Source organism: Protopterus annectens, chromosome 4.part0, assembly GCF_019279795.1.
Source record: "Protopterus annectens isolate FY-2018-M chromosome 4.part0, PAN1.0, whole genome shotgun sequence".
Classification (NCBI taxonomy): Eukaryota; Metazoa; Chordata; order Ceratodontiformes; family Protopteridae; genus Protopterus; species Protopterus annectens.
In genome coordinates, this window is record NC_056733.1 from 937,289,725 (window position 1) to 937,316,586 (window position 26,862).

The 26,862-nt window shown below is 41.9% G+C and overlaps 1 protein-coding gene across 1 annotated transcript in view; it reads left to right on the plus strand.

Moving 5' to 3' along the window:
- Positions 1-4,604: 4,604 nt before the first annotated feature.
- Positions 4,605-26,862, plus strand: part of HIP1R (huntingtin interacting protein 1 related) — a 2,955,354-nt gene continuing 2,933,096 nt past the window's right edge. Inside the window, exon 1 of the mRNA XM_044068914.1 lies at positions 4,605-5,080. Within this exon, the coding sequence (XP_043924849.1) occupies positions 4,988-5,080 (93 nt within the window). The 5' untranslated portion in view covers positions 4,605-4,987. The remainder of the gene's footprint in view (positions 5,081-26,862) is intronic.

Sequence of the window (26,862 nt, forward strand, 5' to 3'; positions counted from 1 at the left end):
CAGAATTGATGAAAAGACAAGATGAAAACTGGTCAGGGAGGCTGCCAAGAGACCTACATTAACACTGAAGGAGCTGCAGGAATTTCTGGCAAGTACTGGTTGTGTACTACATATGACAACAATCTCTCGTTTTCTCCATATGTCTGGACTATGGGGTAGGGTTGCAAGACGGAACCCTTTTCTTACAAAGAAAAACATCCAGGCCCAGCTAAAATTTGCAAAACAATACATCAAGTCTCCCAAAAGCATGTGGGAAAATGTGTTATGGTCTGATGAGACCAAGGTTGAACGTTTTGCCCACAATTCCAAAAGGTACGTTTGGCGTAAAAACAACACTTTGCATCACCAAAAGAACACCATCCCCATGGTGAAGCATGGAGGTGGCAGTATCATGCTTTGGGGTTGCTTTTCTTCAGCTGGAACTGGGGCATTAGTGAAGGTGGAGGGAATTATGAACAGTTCCAAATACCAGTCACTTTTGGCCCAAAACCTTCAGTCGTCTGCTAAAAAGCTGAAGATGAAGAGGAATTTCACCTTTCAGCATGATAATGACCCCAAGCATACATCCAAATCAACAAAAGAATGGCTTCACAAGAAGAAAATTAAAGTTTTGGAATGCCCCAGCCAGAGCCCAAACCTAAATCCAATAGAAAATTTGTGAGGTGACCTGAAGAGGGCTCTGCACGCCCTCACAATTTGACATATTTGGAGTGCTTTTGTAAGGAAGAGTGGGCAAATATTGCCAAGTCAAGATGTGCCATGCTGATAGACTCCTACCCAAGAAGACTGAATACTGTAATTAAATCAAAAGCTGCTTCAATGAAGTATTAGTTTAAGGGTGTGCACAATTATGCAACCAGCTTATTGTACATTTCTCATTTTTTTATATTTTTTCCCCTAACAGATTTATTTTTCAATTGAATTGTACAGGTTATAGGTCACATTAAAGGTGGGAAAAGTTTTGAAATGATTTAGTGTGGTCTCATTTTTTTATAAAACAAAAACCTGGCATTTTAACAGAGGTGTGTAAACTTTTTATATGCACTGTACATCTAAATGCTTAGAAGACGTGACAGTGAATAAAAACATCATCATAAGAGCAAACCAAAAACCATGGCTAACAGACAAAGTTTACGAGCTTGTAAAAGAAAGCAATCTGGCATTCAAGATGAATGACAAAGATGCTCTTAGGGTGGCAAGGGCAAATCTGAAGAGAGAATAAGGGAGGCAAACAGGGCATATGGAAAGAAAGTACAAAACCATTTCACCACCATTAGTATGTGGCAGGGAATAAAAGCCATAACCGAATATAAACCAGCATCAGCTCAATGTGAAGACAGCATAGAATTCCTGGATAGGCTGAACACCTTCTACAGCAGATTTGAGGAGAGGAACTGCTCCAAAGTAATGTTACTCCCTACACACCCACGCGACAAAGTGCTCATGCTAAACCAAGCTGAGGTGAAAAAGACCCTATGTCAGGTGAATCCAAGAAAGGCTGCCGGGCCAGACAACATCTTGGGTAAGGTGTTAAGCATTGTACTGATGGATATATTTAGTATCCCTCTCAACCAAGCGAAGATACCCAAGTGCTTTAAAAACACAAACATTATACCACCAATGAAGAAAGCCACTCCCTCTGGCCTTAATGAATACAGACCTGTGGCCCTCATGTCCATTGTCATGAAAAGCTTTGAAAGGTTGGTCAAAAAACACCTGACAGCAAACCTCCCAACAGCACCTGATCCACTGCAGTTCACATACTATGCAAATCGCTCCACGGCAGATGCCACCTCTGTTGCACTGCATCTCACAATGGCACACCTAGAAAATAAGGACAGTTATGTCAGAATGCTGTTTATTTATTTCAGTTCAGCATTCAATACAGTCATCCCACAACAGCTAATAGAAAAACTTGTCCACCTAGGCGTTAATAAACACGTGCAACTGGATACTGGACTTTCTAACTGGAAGACCACAAAGAGTATGTGGGGCAAGAATTCCTCAAAGAGCATCACTATCAACACAGGAGTACCTCAGGACTGTGTGCTAAGCCCACTACCGTTTACTGTCTTGACCCATAACTGAAAAGCCAGATTTAACACCAACCACATCATTAAGTTTGTGGATGACACTACAGTTGTGGGCCTCATTAGCAAAGGAGAAGAAAAAGCTTACAGTGAAGAAGTGAGTTCTGACTGGTGTGCCAGGCATAATCTTGACCTCCATGTTAGCAAAATCAAGGCAATCATAATGGACTTCAGGAGAGGACAACCAGCTCCCTCTATCTCACGATAAATGGGGAGGTAGTGGAAAGGGTAAAGAACAGAAAAATCCATGGGGTCTACATAGCAGAGGATCTTTTGGTCATCCAAAACCAGTCACATAGTGAAGAAGGCCCATCAATACCTGCACTTCCTCAGAAGACTCTACCTCGCTCCATCCTCTCCACCTTCTTTAGGGGTACCATAGAAAGTATCCTAACGTGCAACTTCATGGTGTGGTAAGGGAGCTGTTCAGTTGCAAATCAGAATGCCCTACAAAAGATAGAGCTGCCTGAGAAAATAACGGGATCCAAACTCCCAGAGATACACGACACGTTACAATACAGCAACAAAAATAACAAGTGACCCTACACACCCTGCTTCTGAACTGTCCACATGCCTGTTGTCTGACAGAGGATATAACAACATATGGTGTAAAACAACCGGGTTCAAGAACAGTTTCTTTCCTCAAACGATTACACTCTTGAACTCTGGTATTAATCCCAGGTATGCGAGATGCTGACAAGGCTTGTTATAATAATTGTTGCACTATTGTTTGGTTAAGACAACACAATCAACTTATCAGTTTACAAGAAAATCATGTGCAATACAACTGCTAGATATTCTCATAATTTAGAGAATATGAGAGTTACATTGTGTAATAAGTACAGGTGCAATAAGGAGCCAATCAGCTGCTATAGTGGTGTACAGTATAATTGCAGTAATAATATGAACATAAAGGTTAATGTTAGGTCTGATACACATATAACTGTATGTATGTATATGTCTCTTTTAAGCATGTGGAATTGAGAAGACACACATACATACAATTAAAGTATGTTGCAGGTAATTTCGTTTATACTTCACTTGTGTCTAAATGACATTATACAACGACCCCCCATTAATATTCCAAAACGTGCACGTTGTAAATCAGACTTATACTAATGGAAAAAGATCCGGTCACCTGGACTTTTTCCATTAGTAGAAGCCTTTTTTTTTCTTACAGCAACGGAGAAAGCAAGATCTCAGTTGCTTTTTAGAAAGTGTCTCGCTATGTTAAAGGAGTTTAACATAGCAAGACAGCTTTAAAAAAAGCAGCGGAGAAACGAAGATCTCCACTGCTTTTTTTAAAGCTGTCTCGCTATGCTAAACTCCTTTAACATAGCGAGACACTTTCTAAAAAGCAACGGAGATCTTGCTTTCTCCGTTGCTTCCACACACAGCTCTGATGTGCTGTGTAAGCATACGCTTGTGCAGTACATCAGAACTGCCGCAGAATACTGGACAGCTGTGGAAGGGCAGCAAGGAGGCATTATACAATGCAATTATTTAAGAAAACTAAGTATTTTTTTTTTAAATAATGTCATTGTATAACAGCAATAACCCAGGCACGCCTGGGTGTGGATAATACTGGATTTACCCCTCGGTTGTCTTTGTTTGGCCACTAGGGCTTCGCCCTTGTCACCAAACCATGCCAACCGTGGGTAAATCCAGCATTACCCACACCCAGCCATGGGTTATTGCTAAAATAAACTTTACTTTGACTTGATTATACCAGACTACACTGTTGTTCAGCAACAGCTTAGCTGTATCTCCATTTCCCACTGAATTTCATTATTTGATTAGATTACAAAAATGCTTATGAAAGGTACAAACTGATTTTGGTTGCTGCAAGACCCCCACCACCTCAAAATCACGTCTGCTAGAAAGGAATACAAATTATACAACTGGTTTAAGGAAGCCACGCCAAACCAGCCTAGTTTATCGGCAGATGGGAAAAGTAAAAGGTGCCAGTGTTAATTGGAGTGCTTCCTTAAACTGCAGCGTTTCTTTGATGTATAGAAAATTAGGACTGGCTCTCATTGTGGTCCATAGTCATGGTAAAGAAAGACCGCCGTGGCTAGTTCAAAGTTGGGAAAATTCGTTTGCAATTCCCGATTATACCGTTCAACTGTCCAGATTTTCGCAGAATGTCAATGTTTTTTGTCTCATATTGTTCGTCTGCTCCTCATATTTTTTGGCAGATTATTGGATTTAAGTCAGTGCAAGTCACTAAACACACATGTGGGTTTCAGACTTCCATAGCTTAAACGCATGCCAACACAAATATTATTCTAGCAACTTTCTACGTTTATAAGAACATTATTTAAAATCTGTCCCTATTTGGCCTTGGTCCCCAACATTTATTTTAGACTTTGTTCAGATTTTTTTATATTAATAGGTTATGATGTATGTACCCGATTAATGGTCACACTTTGACTGGATACCAGGACAACCCAAACTGTCAGATGGCTTGTCCTTTTTATCCCTAGCAACGCGTTCATACCTTGAAGGTACGGCACAGAAATAGAAACGCCCACTTCCTTCTTCGTGGTTATAAAAATATACGCCAAAAAAGTGCCAGGAACTTAATAAATTATAGAAGAAAGACGGTGTATTCGTTTGGTAACTTGCATTTTCAACCCCACCACGTACACATCCGACTTGGCCTCCCTGACAGGCTCGGTTGTCCTTCCCATGATGCTCTCAGTGTTACTCCTGTAGCATGAATCTCATCTACCCTTCCTGTACACTCGTGCTCACTTCTGTGTCTGTTTGCCTTATTCACAAGCAACTGTAAATACACACAAGAGGACGGGAAGAAATCTGGGGATAACGCTGCTACCCTGTCTAAATATTCGCATTGTCCACGAAAGGATTTTGAGAAATACTCACCCTGAAGGATGAATACTATCAAACATGTGCCTGCGAGGGTACTGAACCGGAGGTCGGGACATAGTTTGGAGGCAGAGAGAGAACAGTTTGACAAGCAGCAGGTACTGAAATGACAAGCGTTTAGCTTGGTCTGTGGGGATTATTTACCTACATAGATTAAGTGATATTTTAAGCACCTGCTTTGTTTAAAGTGTGCTGCGGACCATTACATGAATGCCGTGTAAATCTTAATGCTAGACTTGCTTGTCACCGATTTATTTCTCTCAGGTAGTTCCCCAGCTGCATGTGTTTGTTAAAGCACAGGTGACAACCATTTCTTATCTAAGGTGTGTTTGTGATTAAGCGAGGGTGGTGTGCTGTTAAGTAGTCGAAGTATGTTATGAATTTTAACGAGAAACATCGTCTTTTTTGTGGACTATATTATAATGTTTTATCTCAACTAATACATTTTATATTGCCTTTTGATTCAATATTGTAAGGTAGTATGCTGCTGCTGTTCTCTTGGGTTTTGCTCTGTTCCCACAAAGCACTGAATTTCATCAGGAAACTTTTTTTTGTCTCAGGGGGCGGTGGTTGGAGCTGGGTTAGATTTATAAACCAGTGCAAAGCACAGGTGTCAGTCTTTTTATAGGGTTTTTGTTTTTCATAAACGCAGGCAGTAAAACCAAATAGACACGATCCAGGATATTGTCGACTACTTTTTCATTCAATACAAAAACTGTTGGGAGATTGAGTGTTGTATCTTTTGGAAGTGTGATATTATGCAGAACAGTGCCATGCTTTTTTTTACTTTTTTTCATGGTTCCAAAACCAATATTCCTTGTTGTAGACTCTTGTTTTCCTCAATACCTTGTAAATAAAGTAAGTGCACTGATTTACAGATCATAAAAGTAAAATACATTTCCATGAGATTTGAAATTCATCACTTTTAGTTGTGATTAAGTATAATGTGTGGTTATTACTGTAATTTGTAATGTTTAGATTAAATTTAGGAATTTTAGTGCAACTTTATGCAAAATTAAAGGTTATAATTATAAAACCTTTAGTAATGTAAACTGACGGTATTGTCAGTAGTATTTTTTTATGGTGAAGAAGTGCTCTGGCAAAAAATGTCAAACTCTGTAGACAATTTCGTGTTTCTGATTCTCAACATACATATTTGGATTTTTCAGATATATTCTTGAGAAAGTGGAAAATTGGGATCCCTGTTTGTAAGGGTGCTTCAGATAAATCTTGTTAGGAAAGGTGACAAAAATACTTGCGCATGTATGTGAGTATGTGTGTGCCTAGCATATATGAATGATAAAAAAAATAGGTTCATAGATTAATAGTAAGCTAACTGCTCTTATGAGCTATTTTAAGCCTAGCCCATTATAACTAAATATAGTTGATAGTTGGTTTACATTTTGATTTAATTTCCTAGTAATTGCTTTTTAGCAGCCACCAGAATTAAACTTAAGGCTTTACTATATCTAGGCAATTCAGATCCTGTGTCCTGGCTGAAAAAAGCATCTGCTTAGTTGCACTTATTTGCTTACCCAGTATTCTTGATCGAGTACTGTGTAGGGAATTTTTAAAGTCTGTCAACTCATTACACTTCCAAAACATGTGTTCCCAGTTACCTCTTCCTTCCCCAAATCTTTGTCTTAAAATGCTAGATATTGGGTCTGCGTCTGTCCATGTGGCACCCTGTACCGGACTACACACAAGGCTGTCACAGTAGGTGTTGTGAGATTGGGGGTTGGGGGGGAAGTTCATATTTTTCTGATGCAATATTCTACAAAGGTTTGGATTTCCAAGGTATGCAAGGTGCATTTCTGATGCTGGATTTACTCTGACCAGAGGCAGTCTTTTCTCTCGTCCCCTTCCCCCCCCTCTTGGCAGTAGTCACCCTGGACGCATCAGCCCTAGGGTAGATGTGTGTTTATCAACAGGCAGGCAGCTTGGGATATCTAGACCTCTTTTGTTCCCCCCTGTCTTCAAGCCTTCAAGAACTGTCTTCTCAGGAATGCAATTTTCACCTACACCAGCAGCAAAATGGTGGTTTGGTATATCAACGCAATGTATTCACACAAACCATAATACCACTAGCTAGACAACACAACCCCACTCCCCTCCAACCCACACCTTCAACTAATCTCCCCACTGTCTTCTCTTTTTCTTCTGCCCCTACCTCCAACATAAAAAAACTCTTAACTAAACTTAAGCCCACCAAATTAGCAGCAGACAAGCTCCCAAGTGAATACCTACAAATCGCAGCTGATGCTCTGGCCTACCCAGTATCCATCTTGATTAACCGATCTCTGTCAAAGTTACATTCCCACACTATGGAAAGTATCACATATAATTCCCCTCCACAAAGGCAGCCCCTCCACAGAACTAACCAGTTACTGCCCCATAGCTGTTCTCATAGGTTCATACTAGGCTATCTGCTCTAGGGCATTTAAAAGCCTAGCCAGAGTGTGTTTGGCTTTCGCCACCCATTTTAAATTAATTTTGCTATGCCCTTTTTCGAGGTTAGTATACTGTGCCTCTAACAGTGACACAGAAGTGATACCCGGGGTAAACCTACGATCCCCCATCCACTCATCAAGATTCCTCTTGAAGAGAGTCAATGAGGGACTCTGCCTAACCTGGACTGGGATTTTCTTCCAGAGTGAAGGGAGCCTCTGGGTTATGAGTCTGTCCCTCCAGCATGTCCTATTTATTTCAGTGCTGAGGTTCAAGTCTCTCGCGCGCATAGCTCGATGGGATTTGGATTTTCTAAGGTGCAGCATGTCCATTAATTCTGGGTTGGACATGGCTTTACGTCAGGCACAGATCGCCTCTGAGCAGGCGGTATGCCACTGAGTAGAGCTGGAGTTTCTTTAACCGGGCAGCATATAGCATCTGTTTGAGCCTTTTGATCCTCTTGGCGAGGTACTTTTGGGGTCTTTCCAGTTGCTGCAGGTGTCTGGTATGGTACATCCCAAAAGGGGCATTGTACTCAATTATGGGCCTGATGAGGGATGAGTAAAGAGGCACGATGACCTCCCCTGATCTAGATGCGAGTCCCTTCATGATTAGGTGGGCTATATAAAATGTTTTTCTAACCACTTTGGCCACGTGGTTGTCAAATGAGAGATTGCTATCAACTTGGGTCCCTAATTACTTCTTCCGTACTTAATGGATTACCACCTATTTGCCAAAGGGGATGACTATACACTTTTTGGCGTTTAGCTTGAGGCCATGGCTCTGGCACCAGTTGTCTGTTTCTATGAGGCCCTAACTTGGTCAGCCACAGTCCTTCCATTTTGGCTGTACCGCCGAGAAATATATACCGAACAAGAGAGGTCCCAGGACTGAGCCTTGTGGGACGCCACTTGTAACTGGTTTGGAGTCTGACATGGCTCCAGCAATTCTAACCATGTGGGTTCTGTCATTGAGCCAGTTTGCAACCCATCTAGTGACGTAAGGGTTTATATTTAAGCTGGTGAGCTTATCTATAATGCCCGAGTGGGGTATTGTTTCGATGGCTTTTGTGAGATCCAGGTAGGCTGTGTGGACCACCTTCCCCTCGTCAATGACCTTGGTGACTGTTTCAAAGAAATCGACCAGGTTTAAGAGGCAGGATCTGCCCTTAACAAAGCCGAACTGGGTAGGATCCAGTGTCTGTAGGTCCCCAATATCTTTATGAGGTCCGTGATGATCCTTTCCATAGCTTTGCAGACCAAGCTCGTCAGGATTATGGGGCGATAGTTTCCAGGATCCGTTGAGGCACCACCTTTGTGGAGAGGGACCACTGTTGCTGTACGCCACTGTTTGGGTACATATCCTGTGGTAAGGCTGAGATTGAACAGTAGTTTTATGTTTGGGTTTAGCTCTTCTTGGAGTTCATGTAGGATGCAGCCTGGGACACCGTCTGGTCCCATTGATACTGTGTTGTTTGCTTTGGAGAGGGCGGCTCTTACCTGAGCATCTGAGATGTCAGGGGGGCAGCACTCTGCTGGGATAGATATTTGCCCTTTTGGTGGGGGGGGGGGGAGTTTGCTCAGAACCTGTCCGCTAGGATGTTGGCAATGTCTGTGGGTTCAGTGTATTTTTTGTCATTTTGGACTAATTCTGAGCATATCTGGGAATTCCCACCCAGGTTCCTAACATAACTAAAGAAAGCCTTGTGATTATCCTTAGTGTCCTGTGTAATTTTTCTCTCGAAGCTGGCCTTAGACGATTTTATGAGTGCCCGTAGTTTTTTGCTAACACTGATCAGAGATGCCTTCCCTTTTTGGGATTTTGCTCTATCATGTAGTAGCTTCCTCCTTCTATTGTATAGTTTGTTTATGGCTGGGGTCCACCAGACAGGACGTCTGCCTTTGGACGATTGGGTCTTGGTTTTATTTGGGATTGCATGATCTATGCATTCCTGAAGGTGTTCATAGAATGCGTTTATAAAGGATTCTGCGGTCTGGGCCGTATTTTCCACAGGCCCAGGGGCTTTGAAGGATTCCACCTCCGTTTTGAGGAATGTGAAATTTGCTTTAGAGAAGTTTTTCACTGTGGTTTTCTGGGCAGGGGGTGGGGTCGGGATGTGCATACCCAGTGAGATTAGTTTATGGTCTGATGTTACCAGTGAGGGAATACACTTCTGGTCTGGAGCATAGCGTCCCCATGTTGGTGATGATCAGGTCCAGTATGTTTTCCCCTCTTGTGGGAGTGGTAACAAGTTGTTCCATAGCATTTTGAGTTTAAATTCTAGAAACCTTTGAGCTAGGGTGTTGGAGCTAGAATAATGCTCCCAGTCTATGTTTAGGTAGTTGAAGTTGCCCAATATAATGGTGTTTGGAGAGACCTTCATATTTTCCAGTGTTCTCAGGAAGGCCGAGTGGGGTTCCTGGGTTTGGGAGGGTGGTCTGTAGCAGGCTATAAACTGGAAGGCAGTTTTACTCACTGTTAGTTGCACATGGATAGTCTCTGATGCTTCGTGCTGTGCCACCAACCTGGAGGTGTGGGTATCTTTGACGAATATTGATACTCCCCCTCCTTTTCTGGTCCGGTCCAAGTTTTGGGGCCGAAAAGCATGGTATGAGGTATAACCTGGTAGTGCTGGGGTGCTCTCGGGAGCCTTGAACCAGGTTTCTGTTACTGCACAGATATCGATGTTCTCCATGCTAAGGAGAGTTTCGAGTGCGTGCATCTTGAGGTTTAGACTTCTGGCGTTGAGTAGCATTACTCTTAGTTTCTTATCCCTTGTGATACTTATGGAGGTGGGTTTGTCTTTTGAGCCTTGCCTAAAAAAGGCACTATGGGGGTAGCAAGAGCCTTTGCCAATATCCAAAAACCCAGGGATGACAGGTGCAAGCCGTCCCTAGCGAAGCATCGTGGCTTGTCGAGCATGTCATCCCAGGCTGACGGGCATTGGATCCCCTTTGAATGACACCAATACTTAAGCCAATTGTTGAAATTGATCATCTTGTCTTCATATTGTGGCATCATTCTTGGTGAGGGTAAGATGCTACTCAAGGTCAGGGTCATACCGGCCTGGGCTACATGCTCAGAGAGCTCCTCTGTCTCTTTTCATGTAGTCCAGGGAGGTACATCTCAGGTCATTCACACCAGCATGGACAATGACTGAGTCATATTTGTACTTGCCTTGGAGTGACCTGAGTGCTTGTGTTATGTGGCGGATCCTAGCGCCCAACAGGCAGCTCACCATGACCTTCTCCTTGTTGAGCCTGGTGAGCGGGACGTCAGTGTGCCTGACGATAGTCACCTATTACAAGTGTATCAGGTGTGTTGTTTAGCCTTAAGGGTTGTGACTGTTCGGCACACTGGCTTTGTGAACTATGTGTTGCACGTGTTTTGTTTTGGGGTAGCGGTTGCTTGGGTGTCTGCTTTGGAGGTCTCTGCTGCTTAGGCAGATTTTTATTTAGAGCCTCCGAGTATGTTTTTGTGTGTTTGTGTTTGGTTTGCTGTCGTGGTAGGTCTATGTGAGACTGTAATTGTAGTGCGTGTGGTTTCCTTCTCCTCCTGACTGGTTACGCCAGTACTGAGTTGAGAGAGCTTAGCCTCCAGTTTGGCTATATGGTTGCATCTCTCACATGTGTTGGAATTTGTTGGGAGAGGAGAGGGTTGTCTGTGTACATGAGGCAGTTGTAACATTGCCTCAAGATTCCCAGATTCACCAGCTGGACTGGAGAGGAGATTGACAACTGACCTTTGGACATGCTAGAATAGTATTGGGAATTCCTTTGTAATTGAAAAAAGGGCCAATGGGGAGCAAGGTACTCAAGGGGAGTTTGTGAGGGTGTAGTGCTTTTAATTTTTTTAGTGCTGACATATAATTGCTTTCCACTCTCTCCACTCCAAAATACTAGCGAGGTGCATTCACTCTCAGGTCTCAGACTACCTCCTTACGAACAACTTCCTTTCCATTACTCAGCATGGGTTCCGACCAAACCATAGCACCACCACTGCCTTACTCTCCTTTACTAACACTATCCTTCAGCATAAAAACAATGACTCTCTCTCCTCTGCTACTTTCCTAGACCTATCTAAAGCATTTGACATGGTCCCACACAAACAACTCATCTCTGTCCTCAATAACCTATCCTTTTCTCAATCAGTCACCAACTGGTTTCAGAGTTACCTGTCTGACCGCCAATAATCCATTGTATGGCAGAATGACATATCTCCCTATGTACCTGTCTCTATAGGGGTTCCCCAAGGATCCATCCTTGGACCCCTACTCTTCCCTATTTTCACCAGTAATCTAGCCTCTGCCACCAAACATGGCACACTCATAAAATACGCAGATGACTCAACCATCATCTGCTCAGCCCAGTCCCTACCCAAACTGCAAAAAGTCACACAGGAAGCCTTTTCCTCTGTTGAAACTTGGTTATCTGATGCCCAATTAATACTCAACCCAAACAAAACTAAACCACTCCTCTTCCAGCCCACCAGCCATACTCAAAACAACTCTCACTTTAACATCACAGCAAAAGACAACACCACTATACACCCAACAGAATACACCAAACTGCTAGGAGTGGAAATAGACAATAAACTAAAATTTGACATTCACATATCCATGACCATAAAAAAGTCCACAAAAAATAGGAGCGTTATACAGAAATAGGCAACTTCTCACCAAAGCAGCAAAGATTTCAAAAGCAAATTCCCACCTTGTCTCCACCCTACTTTATGCCTCTCCAAGATATATACCAACATAAGGCAATGCGATCCAAACACCTGCTACAACGTAATCACCAAATTTGCCACAGGGGCATCCTACCGTAGTCCCCACTGTCTCTCACTTACTGAACTGGGCTGGCTTGAACTCCATCACCTCCTTCAATGGTATCAACTCACACTCGCCCACAAACTAGTAAACCATCCACGAGAAGTCCCATCCCTCCAGAATCTACTCCAACCCCATCACACCACCAGACCACTAAGATCCAGCAACAAAAATCACTTGCAGATCACCAAAGCCAATAACTCTGCTGGTGAAGCACTATTCTCTTGTGCCATAGCCAAATTATGGAACTGCCTCCCACCCACAATTACCTCTGTACCATCATGCACCCACTTCAAAACTTTACGAAAAGCGCACCTAAAAACATGCTGGCTATGCCCTTACAACTCCCCCTCTAATATCACCCACCCCATCCACCCACTACCTTTCTTTCCACCCCACTAACTATACCTTGATTATAGCAAGCTCGGATGCTCATAAGCCTAACTACTTATTATACAGCAGGAACTTCTTAATGTAACAGTTGTTAATGTCTGTTATGTACTTCGCAGATGATAAAGATTCTAGTTGTCTACTGATGTACTATGTTCTTAATCTGTAACTGTTTGTTTGTAATTGTTAATTGCTATGTTGATCAAATTGTTAATTGATGTGTAAATCCAATGTAACTACTGTCTGTATATTTTAACTGTGGAGCTTTTCTCCCCGGGCCTCTGCTGAAAATGGACCTACATCCATTCGGACACTCCCGGGTCAACAAATGTAAATAAATAAAAACAGGCACGATGGAACTGACATTGTATCCATTGTGTTGGGAGATTATGTGAGTATGGGAATAAGCAAATTTGTCAAATCGAACTGTGGTGCTGGTGCTACGGTAGCGTTGTCGCCTCATAGCAAGACGTTGTCCCATTCGATTCTCAGCTAGAGAGTCTTCTGTGTGGAGGCATAAGTGAATGGGGCGTGCCTTCGTTGAAGGTTGTGCGTCAGGGCTGGTAACCCGGTACGTAAAAATCCACTACCAATCATTAGCGGACCGGAGTTCCGCTGTGGCGACCCCTAACCGGGAAAAGCCAAAAGACACAACAACAACAATTTTCTAGTAACCAGATGTATTTTAGGAGAACCTAACCCGGTCATGGAGGAGTTTATTTGCTGTCGACAGATGCTCTACGAGTGGCCCGTCAGCTCCTTGTGTGGGAAAATGTTCTGATACTGGGGTAAGGGGGAAAACTTTGTTGTCGTATATTTGCTTCCCCAACTAATAGAGTGTAGCAGATTTTTTTCCCCACTTGGGGAGGGCTAGGGGATGTTATGATCCCAGAATGGATCCCTGGGCATCTGTAGACCATTTCACACATTTCTTATTTTCATCCAGAAGCCGTACGCACGAAGACGGTTCTTCTCTTGGCTGTCTTTTGGCTTTTTTGCATCCCACTTTTGTCTCACCTGTTAGTGAGCCCCCTGCTGTCAGCAAACTGTTGCCACATCTTTTGGGCAAGTCTCACCCAGAGTTAAATTCCCTCAGGTTAACTGCATGGCTTCTGCACTTTTTTAAACACCTTTATTGAGTTAACACTTGTGATACATAGGCAAATTTACATTTATATAAAAGCAATCAAACTGCATTAACAAGTTCATGTTTACAAACCTTATACTCCACATATCTTGCTATATGTCATATAATCTAAGCAACATTATATAAATTATTCAGTTCTTGTTTTTTTTAAGACAAAAAACATCTTTATTAAACCATCACTTACGACATAAGCGATCATACATTTATATAAATGAAAACAGTCCACACCGACATTGTCCTAGTTGCAGGCATTTTGCATCACAAACCATACTGGCGTACTCCCAGTTGCAAACATTATACATGACTTAGTCTACCCAGTTTTTCTCACTCAAACATTACCTAGCTCATTTAAGTACTGCTGCCTTTTAAACCTCATTCCTCCTTTGTATGTATTGTTCCCAATTTTTCCAATGTAGTTTGCTCCTACCATTTTGTAAAGATCTCATTTCCAGTTGTTTTATCTATGTTACTATATTCACTACTTTGGTTTAGATTTTGATTTCTGTTTTGCCATTTTACATTTTGCTTTTTTGGCATCCATCATGATTAGACACAGCAAGACTTTACTATGTCTAGGCAGTCCCAATTCTGTGTCATAACTCGGGAAAACTCATCTCCCTCATCACACAGTTATAGTAGCTCACACAAATAGGAAAGGACCACAGGTATAGAAGTTGTCATAGCAACTCACACAAATGGGAAAGGACCACAGGTATAGAAGTAGTCATAGCAGCTCACACAAATGGGAAAGGATCACAGGTATAGCGATAGTCCCGAGCAGCTCACACAAATGGGGAAAGGATCACAGGTATAGCAGTAGTCCGAGCAGCTCACACAAATGGGAAAGGACCACAGGCATAGCGGTAGTCCGAGCAGCTCACACAAATGGAAAAGGACCACAGGTATAGCGGTAGTCCGAGCAGCTCACACAAATGGGAAAGGACCACAGGTATAGCGGTAGTCTGAGCAGCTCACACAAATGGGAAAGGACCACAGGTATAGCGGTAGTCTGAGCAGCTCACATAAATGGGAAAGGACCACAGGTATAGCGGTAGTCTGAGCAGGTCACACAAATGGGAAAGGACCATAGGTGTAGCGGTAGTCAGAGGGTCCTGTTTTTTCCGTTGATGCCAGTAGGAGAATCTGTTTCATTTGGATACATAATTTGTCTTGGTACTAGGTTTTCTGGCCTCCTGCAGAACATTGAGTACATCCTCTAATTATAGATGTCTGTAGGGGATCAGAACACTATCACCCATAAGGTTAATTTCAAATTGTTCACCTGGGGATGTAGTAGGGATCCCCTGTCCTGTGTGAGCAGGTCTATTTGGTGGGGTATGTTGTGGTGATTGCCCTTGGCTAGTAAGTGTAGGAGGGGGAACCAATGCTGTCTTGGTCAAAAGGGGTCACCAGTAGGATTTTTGGGTTGTCCGTCTGTATTTTCAGAGGGACTTTCTGAATTAAGTTGAAGGGGGGAAAAGCATAGAGGTATATTCCCTCCCAAGAGAAGGGGAAGCATCCACTTTCCACACTTGTGGATGTGGATTCCTTGTGCAGAATTTGGGCATCTGTCTGTTCTGGGTGGAGGCAAAAAGATCTGCTTGTGGAATACCCCACCTGTGGATTATATCCAGAAATACTTCCCTGTGAAGCATCCATTCGTGACTTGGCACTGAAGTTCTACTTAGGAAGTCTGCCTTGACATTCTCTGTTGAAGGGATATACACAGCTACCAGATGAATGTGTAGAGATATTGGTAGGTTCCAGATCTGGATTGCTAGGCTGCACAGAGGGTAGGACTTTGTTCCCCCTGCTTGTTTATGTACCACAGGACCTTTTATATTTGTGATTATTTTGAGTTCCTGGCTGAAGGGCTGATTTGAAGGTCAGTAGGGCCAAGTGTAAAGCCCTCAATTATTTGATGTTGATATGGTCCTTTTGTTTTTGGTTGGACCAGGTGCCTTGCACCAATAGTTGCGTTTGGTTTGTAAGTAACACTACCCCCACCCCAGGTTGGAAGAATCTGTTGATAACCTGTTGGAGGGGCACAAGGACCTGAAGGTGGGTCCCTTGGTTGAGGTGGAGAGCTTATATCCACCACTGGAGTTTCTTCTTCAAACATTGAAGTAAGGGGAGGGGAGTGTTGGCTCCATAAGTTTTTCAGGACCCACTGGATTTTTCGCATGTGGAGTTTTGCCAGGGGCAACATGGGTATGAGTGATGCCATGTGGCGTAGAACTCTTAACATTTCTCGAACTGGCAAGGAAGTTTAGGAAAGAAGTTTTTGGAAGTATAGGCAAAGTTCTAGGATTGTTTGTTCTGGAATAAAGGCTTTCATTTTGTCTGTTCTGATCCTGCACCCCAGGAAAACCAGGTCTTGGGAGGGGATCAGGTGAGACATTTCGTGGTTTATGGTGAACCCTAACTGAGATAGAGTGGAGATTGCTTGTAGATGAAGTAGGAGGATGAGCAGGTCATCCAGGTATGGGTATATCTGAATGCCCTAGATCCTGCAGTGAGCGATGAAGGGGGCTGGGCACTTTGTGAAGACTCAGAGAGCAGTGGAGAGTCCAAAGGGGAAGGCAGAGAATTGCAAATGGCAAGCGCCTATTACAGATCTGAGGTATTTCCTGTAATCTGAGTGAATAGGGATGTATAGGTAGGCATCCTTCAAATCCAGAGCTACCATAAAAGCCTGATTGAAATGAGTGGTAAGATAATCATTTTGAAACTGGGAACTTTGAGAAAGAGATTTAGAAAGGATAACTCTAGGATTGGCCTCCATGGGCCGTCCTTCCTTGGTACCAGAAACATTCTGGAGTAAAATCCTTTGTTTCTTTGATGGTATCTAGAAGCTAGTGAATGATGGGTGGAAAAAGGTGGGTTTTGCTTGCAGATGGTTGAGGGATACCACGGAAGGGTGCTATCATCCACCAAGTCATGACTGTATGATGGAGAGTACCCATTGTTCTGTTGTGATTTTCTGCCAGGAGGGAAGGGAGAGGGTGAGACTTGAGGGAAAGTGGGGTGTTTTGGTGCAAGGGTGGGTAGTCACAGAGGAGGTGGTCTGGAGTAGTCAGACTGGCATCGAAAGGGCATTGTAGAAGAACTGGTTAGAAATCTTGGAGTAGAGTTTTTCCTGTTTTGTCTTCGTCCTTTAGACTGGAGCAGAGTGTGAGGACTGCCTTCTGACAAAGGAAGGTTTTTGTGGATAACTCCTGTGGTCTGTTGGTTAAGGTTTTGCAGTTCCTTACCCTTTTCTTGAAGGGATTTTCGGAGTTCTGCTGAGGCTTGTACAAACCGGGCTTTATTATCCAGGGGTGCATCCAACAATTTTGTTTGCACATCCATGGATAGGGGTTGTAGTCTCACCCAAGAATATCGCCTCAAGACTGATCCAGATGCAACAGATTTAGATGAGGCTTCCACAGCATCATAACTGCACTTTAATGAGTGCCTAATTACTTGGGATGTAGTGGAGAGGAGAGTTTTTACTTGTGCTTTAATGGGAGAATCAGGAGCCTCAGATAGCAATCTGGAGGCCTTGGTAATGATATCCAGGACATATCTAGCCATATGTGTTTGGTAGTTGGGAGCTCTAATAGCCAGAGTAGGTATAAACTTTCTTCCCTGTTCTGTCCATGAATGTATGTTCTTGGTCTGTGGGATAAAGAGCAGTCAAAGGTAGTTGTCTAGATGATTTTTCAGCAGGGACAGCAATAACTGCTGGGTCTGCTGGTGGGTTCCTAAAGAGGTATTTGGTATCCTGTGGGAACTTGTAGAAACAGTCTGGTTGGTTGGAAGCTGGTGGTTGAGAGTCAGGGGACAGAGAATCAGCCAAGAAGGCATCCTGGAATGCAGGTAGCAAGGGGGCCACTGCTGAAGGAGAAGGTTGCTCCATTTGTAAAAGGTAGAAGTACCTTTTCTTGGTGTCATACTTCAGATGCCTGCCATTTGAAATGCTCCCTTATAAGGGAGATTGTGTCTCCAAAGGTGATTTCTTCACCTGGAGACTCAGGAGTATTGGAGTCTTCCTCTTCTGGAGTGATGAAATCCTTTGGGGACTCTATTTGGGATACATATAAAACAGATTCATCTGAAGAGGAATACTCTTCCTCTGATACCTGTAAGGTAGGTAGAGGTGAGGGGGCTGGTGGGGCCTGTTGTGTCTGCAAGGCTTGAAAAGCCTTAAAAAGACTTTGAGAAAAGGCTTCCCATCCAGGAACTGGTAGAGTTTCAGGGTGTTTAACTTTTTGCTTTTTCTTTAAGGGAGTGACTGATGGGGAGAGAATCGGAGCAGACATCTGCTTGGGTGGAAATGAAGGAGCAAGGCCCTCCGATAGACTGAGACGTGGTTCTCCTCCGACACCAGGATCTGATGGCTGAATAGACTCAGTGGATGTAGTTAAAGTTTCCGCCACCCTGGCTTCCATTGAGGTTCTTGGGGCTGATTTGGAAACAGATGTCTGGGAAGATGCTGGGCTTTCATCAGCCTCAAGAACCTCGTCGGACGCCTGAGGCACAGAGTGGGATTCCGGCCTAACTTTCTTGGCCTTCTTCCTCAGCAGCTCTTCGGATGGGCCTGCCCGCCCCCCATGCTGAGTGCAAGACATCTGAGTCTCTGATTTTTGTAAATATAATTTTAGTGCAGGAAGACTGCTACAAAGGATTTTTGGTACGAAGGATTTGCAAATAGGGCAGGATGTATGGTCGTGGGCCTCACCCAAGCAAAAAATGCACTTCTCTTGTGCGTCCTTGTGAAGAATTTGTCTCCCACAAGCGCACTTTTCCTTTGTAGCTGACATGTAAGACTTGGCAATAATCAAAAGTAATGAAAAAAACAAACAGGGCACTTATCTGTATCTGCAGGAAAATGGTCATCTGGTCTGGAGACTTTTTTAACGGTCATCTGAAAAACGCGATCTGCTTTCAGAACTGGCGAACATGAATCTGACGTTCACTGTGGCAGGAAAATTCTGAAGAGGGTGAGTGCAGACGTCACCTTTATACCCAATGTCAGTTTATGGCCCTGACAAGGGACGTCACACGTACCCTCCAGAAGCAAAGACTTTGGTATACTAGCCAGAGGGCAGCAGTGCATGCAGCAAGTCCCTACTGTTACGAATACTGCAACGTGTGAATAGAAGGACATCCTCTGTTTCTTCTCTAGGGGTCGGACAGATCATCTTCCTCCCAAAGACTTGACACAGGAATTAAGAAAAAAGGGCTTGGTTCTTTGTCTGTGGTATGGCTTAGGGGTTTGATCCTTTGTCATTCCACATTCCATCAGGATTATCTTCTTCAGTTTTTTGATTTCAGTCTGAGTTATTCCTCCTTCTGGCCTCCCTTGTGAGATACTTTACCATTTTGGGACTTAATTCTTCGTGCTAGAAAAGCTGATCCTGTCTCCCTCTGAATCTGCAGGCTCAAAGTAGCTTTCTTGGGAGACCGTTTTCCTGGTAACGGTTTAACTTCTACCGGTAGAATTCTGAGTTGCTTGCGTTATCAAGTCGAGTCTCCTTATCTGATGTTTCACACAGAAAGGGTCGCTGTCTGCACTGACTCCTGTTTTAAACTAAAATTTGTTACACAGACCAACCACTGTAGTATACTCATCTGCTTATTTAAAACAAAATTAATCTTTGAGTTCCTACACTGTACTACTACTACTACTAAATAATAATAAAAAAATATAGCCAGACACAGTATGACTCTGAAAGGCAGAAGAGTTATTGAATTCACTGGCAGCAAGCACTGTCGTCCCACATCAGAGACTTCATCAGACAACTAAAAAGTAATATACTATTAAATGCAGACTTTTCATGCAATAACCATTTGATGATTTGTACACACAGTTACTGTTTCAGTGTTTTTTTTCAATATTCCCTTAAAATTAAATAAAATATTACCTTAAAATTAAAGTTAAAGTAGTGGACCCTGCAGCAGAAATAATACAAGCATACAGAAATCGGAAAGAGAACTAGCAGAAAAATCTACGTTTTTTTTTTTTTTAGTATTTATAACAAGAATAATATACCCCTGACCCATCTAGTTTAACGGTACTTTTCCGTTGTCGGGGCAACAGCTGTAACGCGCTACCCCGCAGTTGATGTCAAGTATGTGCTATTTATTTCTATTAGCAATACTTACAGGATGGTACTAGGTTATATTTTTCGCATTTTACGTGTTTGTTTGTGTAACTTTTAAATGTGGGGTTTCAGCTTGTCGTGTGTGTGTTGGAGAACTAGGTCATGCATGTGAAATTTGTCTTTTTTTGTAGTACAATAAGCTTATATTAATAATGACGGATGCCTCCATCTGACTCCCTCTTTTTTGTGTAGTTTGATTTTTACGTTTACATTTCGAAACGGTTGCTGATGGGGACAGTACAATTAGAAGAGCTGCTTGTAATTTTCACCCACCTATAATTAGACTAAACAAGGCTAAGGCTAAGGCCTTGATGCGAGTTTAAAATGTGGGTTTCTTCGTGGTAGCTCACACACTAACTCTTCAAAAACGTGTCTTAGGTTGAAATTTAAATTGTCTTCAAAAGGTTCGTTATTGAAACAAACGCGCAAGTGTTGACCAGCGGTATTCTGCCATCCCATTCAGAGTTTGTCTCGAAAGTCGTATCACATGGCATTTACTTTGTTTACCATGGTATCGTTTGCTTTAGTTTTCCAGAATTTTAACCTTTTAATGCGCATTTTTTGTGGGATGATTACTCTGGGCAGAGTCAAAACTGATAAGGAAATTTAAAGGTAAGTGCATTTTAAAGCAAAGTCAGAGAGATCCGCGTTCCGTTCAACATGGTTTGAAAAGACTAAGCAGCACTGACGATATCAACCGCACATTTTGCCTGCTGCCCCGTGTATAGAAAAGTACCAGTTTATCTCTTGCTAACTGATGCTCCAAAATGTCCTTTATATCAAAACTTCTTTTGTTTAAAAATATTGGGTTGTCCCTCACAGTCTTAATATATTTTGCTATAAGTATTCTCCAGTTACGTGCTCTAGTCTGCCTAATAGCTGGAATGTCAAGGCTGTAGGTTAATGTAAATGCAAAACTACTGCTGAATCTTCTGAATTACTACTGCCCTCCTCTTAGACGAAATGTTGGGATAATACTTATGAGACACTTTCTGATCAAAAACTTCACCCTCACCTGGGGAAATGAGGACCACAGGATATCCTCCTAGCTAATCACTTATGCTTTAGTCCTGCTGTCTCCTCCTTAAATTCAGTGTAATCTGCTATAAGCCAGACAACCCTTACCATCTGCCCTTTTTTACAGCCTTCCTTTTGATGTATGAAAGATGTATACCTTTAAACTCAAAATATAGATTGTTTAATAACTTGCAACACTTTTTTTTTGTGATGGTGACATCTAAAACCGTCTGTGAACCTAAAATCCATCTTAAATTTGAACCTTAAAAAATAAAGTACTGTTCTTCATAAAATAGCATAACTTTGTTTTTCTCATTACACTGTAAACAGAAGAAATAAATCCATAAACCTGGAATACTTTTAACATTCTTAAACAGAGATTGACATTAAAGATAGGTTTCCTCCTACTGTGCCAGCACGATATTTGCAAAAGTTTGGGCCTTTGCTAACCCAGTACCAACACCCTTAACTTGTTCAAAACAACTGTCCTTGAAAATAAAAACAAAATTGTAATTTAAAACTATGGTGTAGCAGTCATATAAATTAACATCTGTATCGCCAATTAAAGTCCAATGAATATTCTTTAAATCATAAAACTCTAAGTTGGATGGGAATAGCTGTATACGAATCCACAATGCCTACTTCATTGCAAACATCTATTTCATTGAACTGGTAAAACCTCAGGTTTTTAATAGTCAGTGGAATCTTAAATGAATGGCTTGATACCCTTGTCGATCTGTTTTAAAAAGATTCCACTAGCTGACCCACCTGCTGCTGCAGTTGTTCTAAAAGGAGGGTTAATAGTGCATGTATGAATTTTAGGAATTCTGAAAAATACTCAAATGCAAGGATAGAGCCATGTTAAGAAATTCACTGGTAAGAGCAGAGGTATGATCTAAATTTTCTAAATGCTGAGGAAGTAAATTGGGTTCATGATATCCTTCAAAAATTCACTTTTGTAAGTTTGTATATTTATTGTATTTATTTATTTTACATTTGTTAACCGGGATGGTCCGACTGGATACATGTCCTTTTTCAGCGGAGGCCCGGGGAGAAAAGCTCCAACAGAGTTACATTGATAATTAGGTACAGTAAATGAGCTGAAAGAACTTAACAAAAACATAGGCTATTTACCTACAAGTACAAGACTGCCATTACTATTTCTGAGATTACTACAAATGTAACATTAATAACATATTAGCAAGGACGGTAGGCAGTATAATGAGTTAGACAGGATACATATTTCTTTATCACAGTGTACTAAGTACTTATCATCTTAGCTAGTTGTTTATGTTTTAGTTAATGGCACAGAGCTAGTCTGGGTTTGAGCAAGGACATAGCCAGTGTGACTTGAAGTGGAGTTTTAGACTATTTTTGAATTGACTTAGAGAAGTTGCAAGCGTGATGTTATTTGGGAGAGAGTTCCATATTTTACCAGTGGTGTTGGCAAATAGCGCGTCACCACCTAGGTTGAGAGATTTAGTTGTTTGGACAAGGAGTGTGTTTGCTGAGCGAAGGCAGCTTAGATTGGAGTAGGGAGTCATTAAGTTTTTTAGTGCTGGGGTATTCTCAGGTTGTTTAAGGATTTTGAAGGCCTCTATGAGTTGGGACTGGTGAAGAAGGTGTGGGAATTCTATCCATCCAAGCTTTTTCAGGTTAGTACAGTGGTGTGTTCTGTAGGGTAGGCCTGTAACGAACCTGGCAATGTGATTATAGCAGGATGAGAGCTTGGCCAGATCAGATTTGTTAAGGTGAGTGAGGACAGGAGAGGCATATAGTAGGGTAGAGAGAAGGTGTGAACGGGCTGTGGCTGCCCTGGCATTCGGGGTAAGGAAGGCTTTAATTCTATATAGGGTCCCAAGTTTCTTGTTGACTGACTTAATGGCTTGGTTGATATGTATATCAAATCTGAGTTTATTGTCAATGTTTACTCCTAATAGATTTGTATAGGTGTCTGGGGAGATGATGGTCCCATTATTGGATTTTATAGTGAAGTTTTCAGTCGGAGATCTGTTGGTTGGGTAGAAGAGAAGTAACTTGGTTTTGTTTGGATTTAAGATCAGGAGATGGTTGGCAAGCCAGTTTTCGACTTTGGTGAAGCTATGTTGGGTGGTAGTTAGTAGATTTGTAAGAGAGGCATTGGAACATATTATAGTCGAGTCATCTGCATATTGAATGCAGGTGGCTTCAGGGATGACTGTTTGGATGTCGTTTATGAAGACTGAAAAGAGGAGAGGTCCTAATATGGAACCTTGAGGAACTCCTATGGTATTTGGTAGTAGGCAGGAGAGCTTGTTTTGCCACATTACTGCTTGTTGTCTCCCAGTGAGGTAAGCTTGAAACCAGTCAAGGGCTGGAGTATCTAGATACAGGGTTTTTAAAGTATATAGAAGTAACTGATGGTTTACCATATCGAAGGCTTTCGATAAGTCCAGGAAGAGAGCGGAGGATATTTTTTTATTATTCCGGTTAAGATTAATGTTTTCAGTAAAAGAGAGGAGGGCAGTGGTTGTACTATGATGGGGTCTCAATCCATGTTGAGAGTCTGTGAGTAGTTTGGGTTAGATAGAGCATTAGTTGGTTGTGCATGCACTTTTCCATAATTTTGGCAAGTGGTGATAGTATGGCTATAGGTCTATAGTTGGATAGTTCTGTGGATGAACCTCCTTTGTGGAGTGGAATAACATAGGATATTTTCCAAATTGAGGCCTCGGTTATGGTTCTGTTAATTAGGATTGAGATAGGGTAGGCTACGACATCTGCAGCAATTTACAGGTATTCAGCCGGCAGAAGATCGGCTGAAAGGGTGGTTGGCTTCAGTTTTTTCAAAAGGGATCTGATAAAGGATGTGGACACTGGCTGGAAGTTAAAAGAGAGTGGTGAGTCGGGTATAGTGTTTATAGAAGTGTGGGGAGGAGAAAGTTGGCTAGCTAATGACTGGATGGTTTCTGTGAAGAAAGTATTGAATGAATTTGGCTATATCTTCTTGGCTCTTGTCAGATAATGTTCCTGGGGTCAGAGTAGTGGATTTGCCTGGTTGGGGAAGTTTATTTATGCCTGCCCAGTACTTTTGAGGGTTATTCTGATGTTTATGTTGCAGATTGTAGAAGTAATTTTTCTTATCTAGTATGATGGCTTTTTTAGTCTCATTTCTAAGTTGTTGGAATTTGATACGATCTAGGGGTAGTTTGGTAGTGTGCCATTTATCCCACGCTTTGTCTCTAGCTGTTATTTTGGTTTTGGTGTCTGTTGTTAGCCAGGGTGCTAGTTGAGTTTTAATTCTTATTGAGCGTTTAGGGGCATGCGAGTCAAGTATAGTAAGGAATGAATTGTTAAATGATGACACTGCCTCATCAAGGGGAAGGAACTTTAGTTTTGTCCAGTTACATGATTTGAGTTCAAGTTGAAATTTAGTTGGGTCAAAATTTTTTTTGGATCTGATAGACCTATAAATAGGTAAGCTTGTACAATTAATTTTGTCTTTCATGATGTATGTGTGCAGGTCATCACTAAGATCATTAGGGAGAGTTCCAGACGTATAGTTCTGGGGATGACTGTTGGTGAGTATCCAGTCTAGTATACTCTCTTTTTGGTTATTGTTACCTGTACGTGTGGTAGATGATATTATCTGAGAGAATCCATGTAGGTTAACAGGGATGGGGTTGGACTGTGCTGTGCATTGGTTCCAGTCAATATTAACATCGCACAGGACAATGGTTTCTTGAGGGTAGTTGTTGGCTATCCAATGTAGAATGACCTCTAGTGTTTCTACATTGTTCCCAGGGGGAATATAGGTGACAATTAGGTTAATGCCCTTATGATTATTTAGTAGAATTTTTAGAGCTAGTATTTCAGCGTTAGAGACCTGGGGTGGTTGTATAGGGTTAGTTATGATGTTGTGTGTGCTATTATATAAGACGGCTATTCCACCTCCTCTTTTCTTTACTCTATCTGCCCTAAGTATATTGTAACCAGGAGGCAGGATCTCATTGTCTTTGGTTGATGGCCGGAGCCATGTTTCAGATAGACACATTATGTTGGGGAGGTATGTGGCTAGTACAGCATGCAGGCTATGTATCTTATTGTTTAGGCTTCTAATGTTTAAGTGGCATATTAGGAGGGAGTTGACCAGTCGGTGGGAGAGTGGTGGGCTGGTAGGATTTTGAGTTAAGGTTGGGCCTGGATTAGGATGGATGTCCCCATCTTTGGTTATGTTTTTTCTTGGATACGCTAGTAGTCTAATAACTTGGAATAGTAGTTTTAGTTCATATTTGGATTTTGGTGTTGATTGGAGTGGTTTTTTTAGAAGCAAGTGGTTGGAATTTATAATTTTTGGGGTAGTGTAGTAGTGGGCAAGTTCCGCAGTCAGTGGAGGTAGGGGGTCTTGGTTTGGCATTTTGGATAAGAGAAACCTACGAATGTGAGATTTTCATAGCTAGTAAGAAAGTATGGCAGAATTAAGAGTGGTAAGATAAGAGGAAGGAGTTTATAATTATTTATAGACATGTTATATGTCATCAATGGGTGGGGTCAATGTGCTTCAGAGGAATAGTAGTGGTTAAACAGTAAAGTTGTGGGGGGGGGAATTGGAGAGGAAGTTGTGTAGGTTGGAGAGGAAGTAGGGGTGTTGGCTAATGGCTATAAATGTAGACACAGTGGGAGTGGGTGGGATAAGGAGGCAGGGAGGGGAGCGAAGCAAGCCCGAGCGTAGCGGAGCTGGGCTAACCCAGTCCCAGTTTTTGGTCCTATGAGTGGGGTAAATAGTCTGATAGTGTAAGTAAGCAGATTGGAGTACAGGCTTGAAATTCAACATATACAGTTGTAAAATGTCTAATACAATTCAACATAAATAGGCATTTACAGTTGTAAAACACTTACTGGAGAGACACTGAGCCTTCATGAGGCCTGTAGCAGAGTGGATTTACAGTGTTAGTCTGAATGTAATCAGGGGAGACCCAAGATGGTATTCATTTTGACTAGGGGAAATTTGGCCTTGGCACCAGGGAATGTTCCCTACTCTTTTTTCAATAAGTACCATGAGATCTCTTAGATCCACTTGAGCTACTACCAACTCAAGCAGATGGGACCCTGGTTTAATATGTTATCTGAAGGACTGCACACTTGAGTGCCTCACCTCTCTTATGCCACGCTACACTGTAAGTACTGGAAGTTAATAAAAGTGCCAGGCTTGGGAGCAGAACCGAAGCCTTCTGATCTTCCATTATCAAAGGTGAATGTACTACCTGTTGAGCCAGTGACATAGCTAAGTTATTACACGTGTGTCATTACGTATATCCAACGTTGGTCTCATAAACATCAGAATCCACTTAACCTAAACTCTTGTTGTCTCTCAGACTTTAATGTCATATTTTCTCTGAGTCCATTTTTTTTCTGAAGTTTGCTTAGTTTGCTTTTTTCCTTTTTCTAAAGATACCACCTACAATTTTATCTGCTTCACAATATTCAATATTTAGTGGTTGGTTGGTTTAGACTTGCATTTTCTAGTAACTGCCTTTTTGGCTGCCAATAGTATTTAAACTTAGTTAAGGCCTTACTATATCTAAGCAGTTCAGTTTCTGTATCTTAGCTCAAAACAATTAATGCCTTAGTTAAAATAATTTGTTCCCCAACAATTCTGACAAAGTACTCTTTAGGGAATTTTTAAAATCTGTCAACTTGTTGTATTCCCAAAAAGCATGATCTGTTTCCCATCACTGTTCCAGCATTTCTCCAAAAAGCCAAATAAACGTATAAAACAAAAAGGAACCACAACAGATGCAGCAATGAGAGGCAAATGTAGAATAATACAAGACCACTAGCGTAGTAAAATTTAATTCACCGCTTTCATCCAAGGACTTCATCAGAATGAATAAAAACCATCAAAAAACAAGTTTAAATACA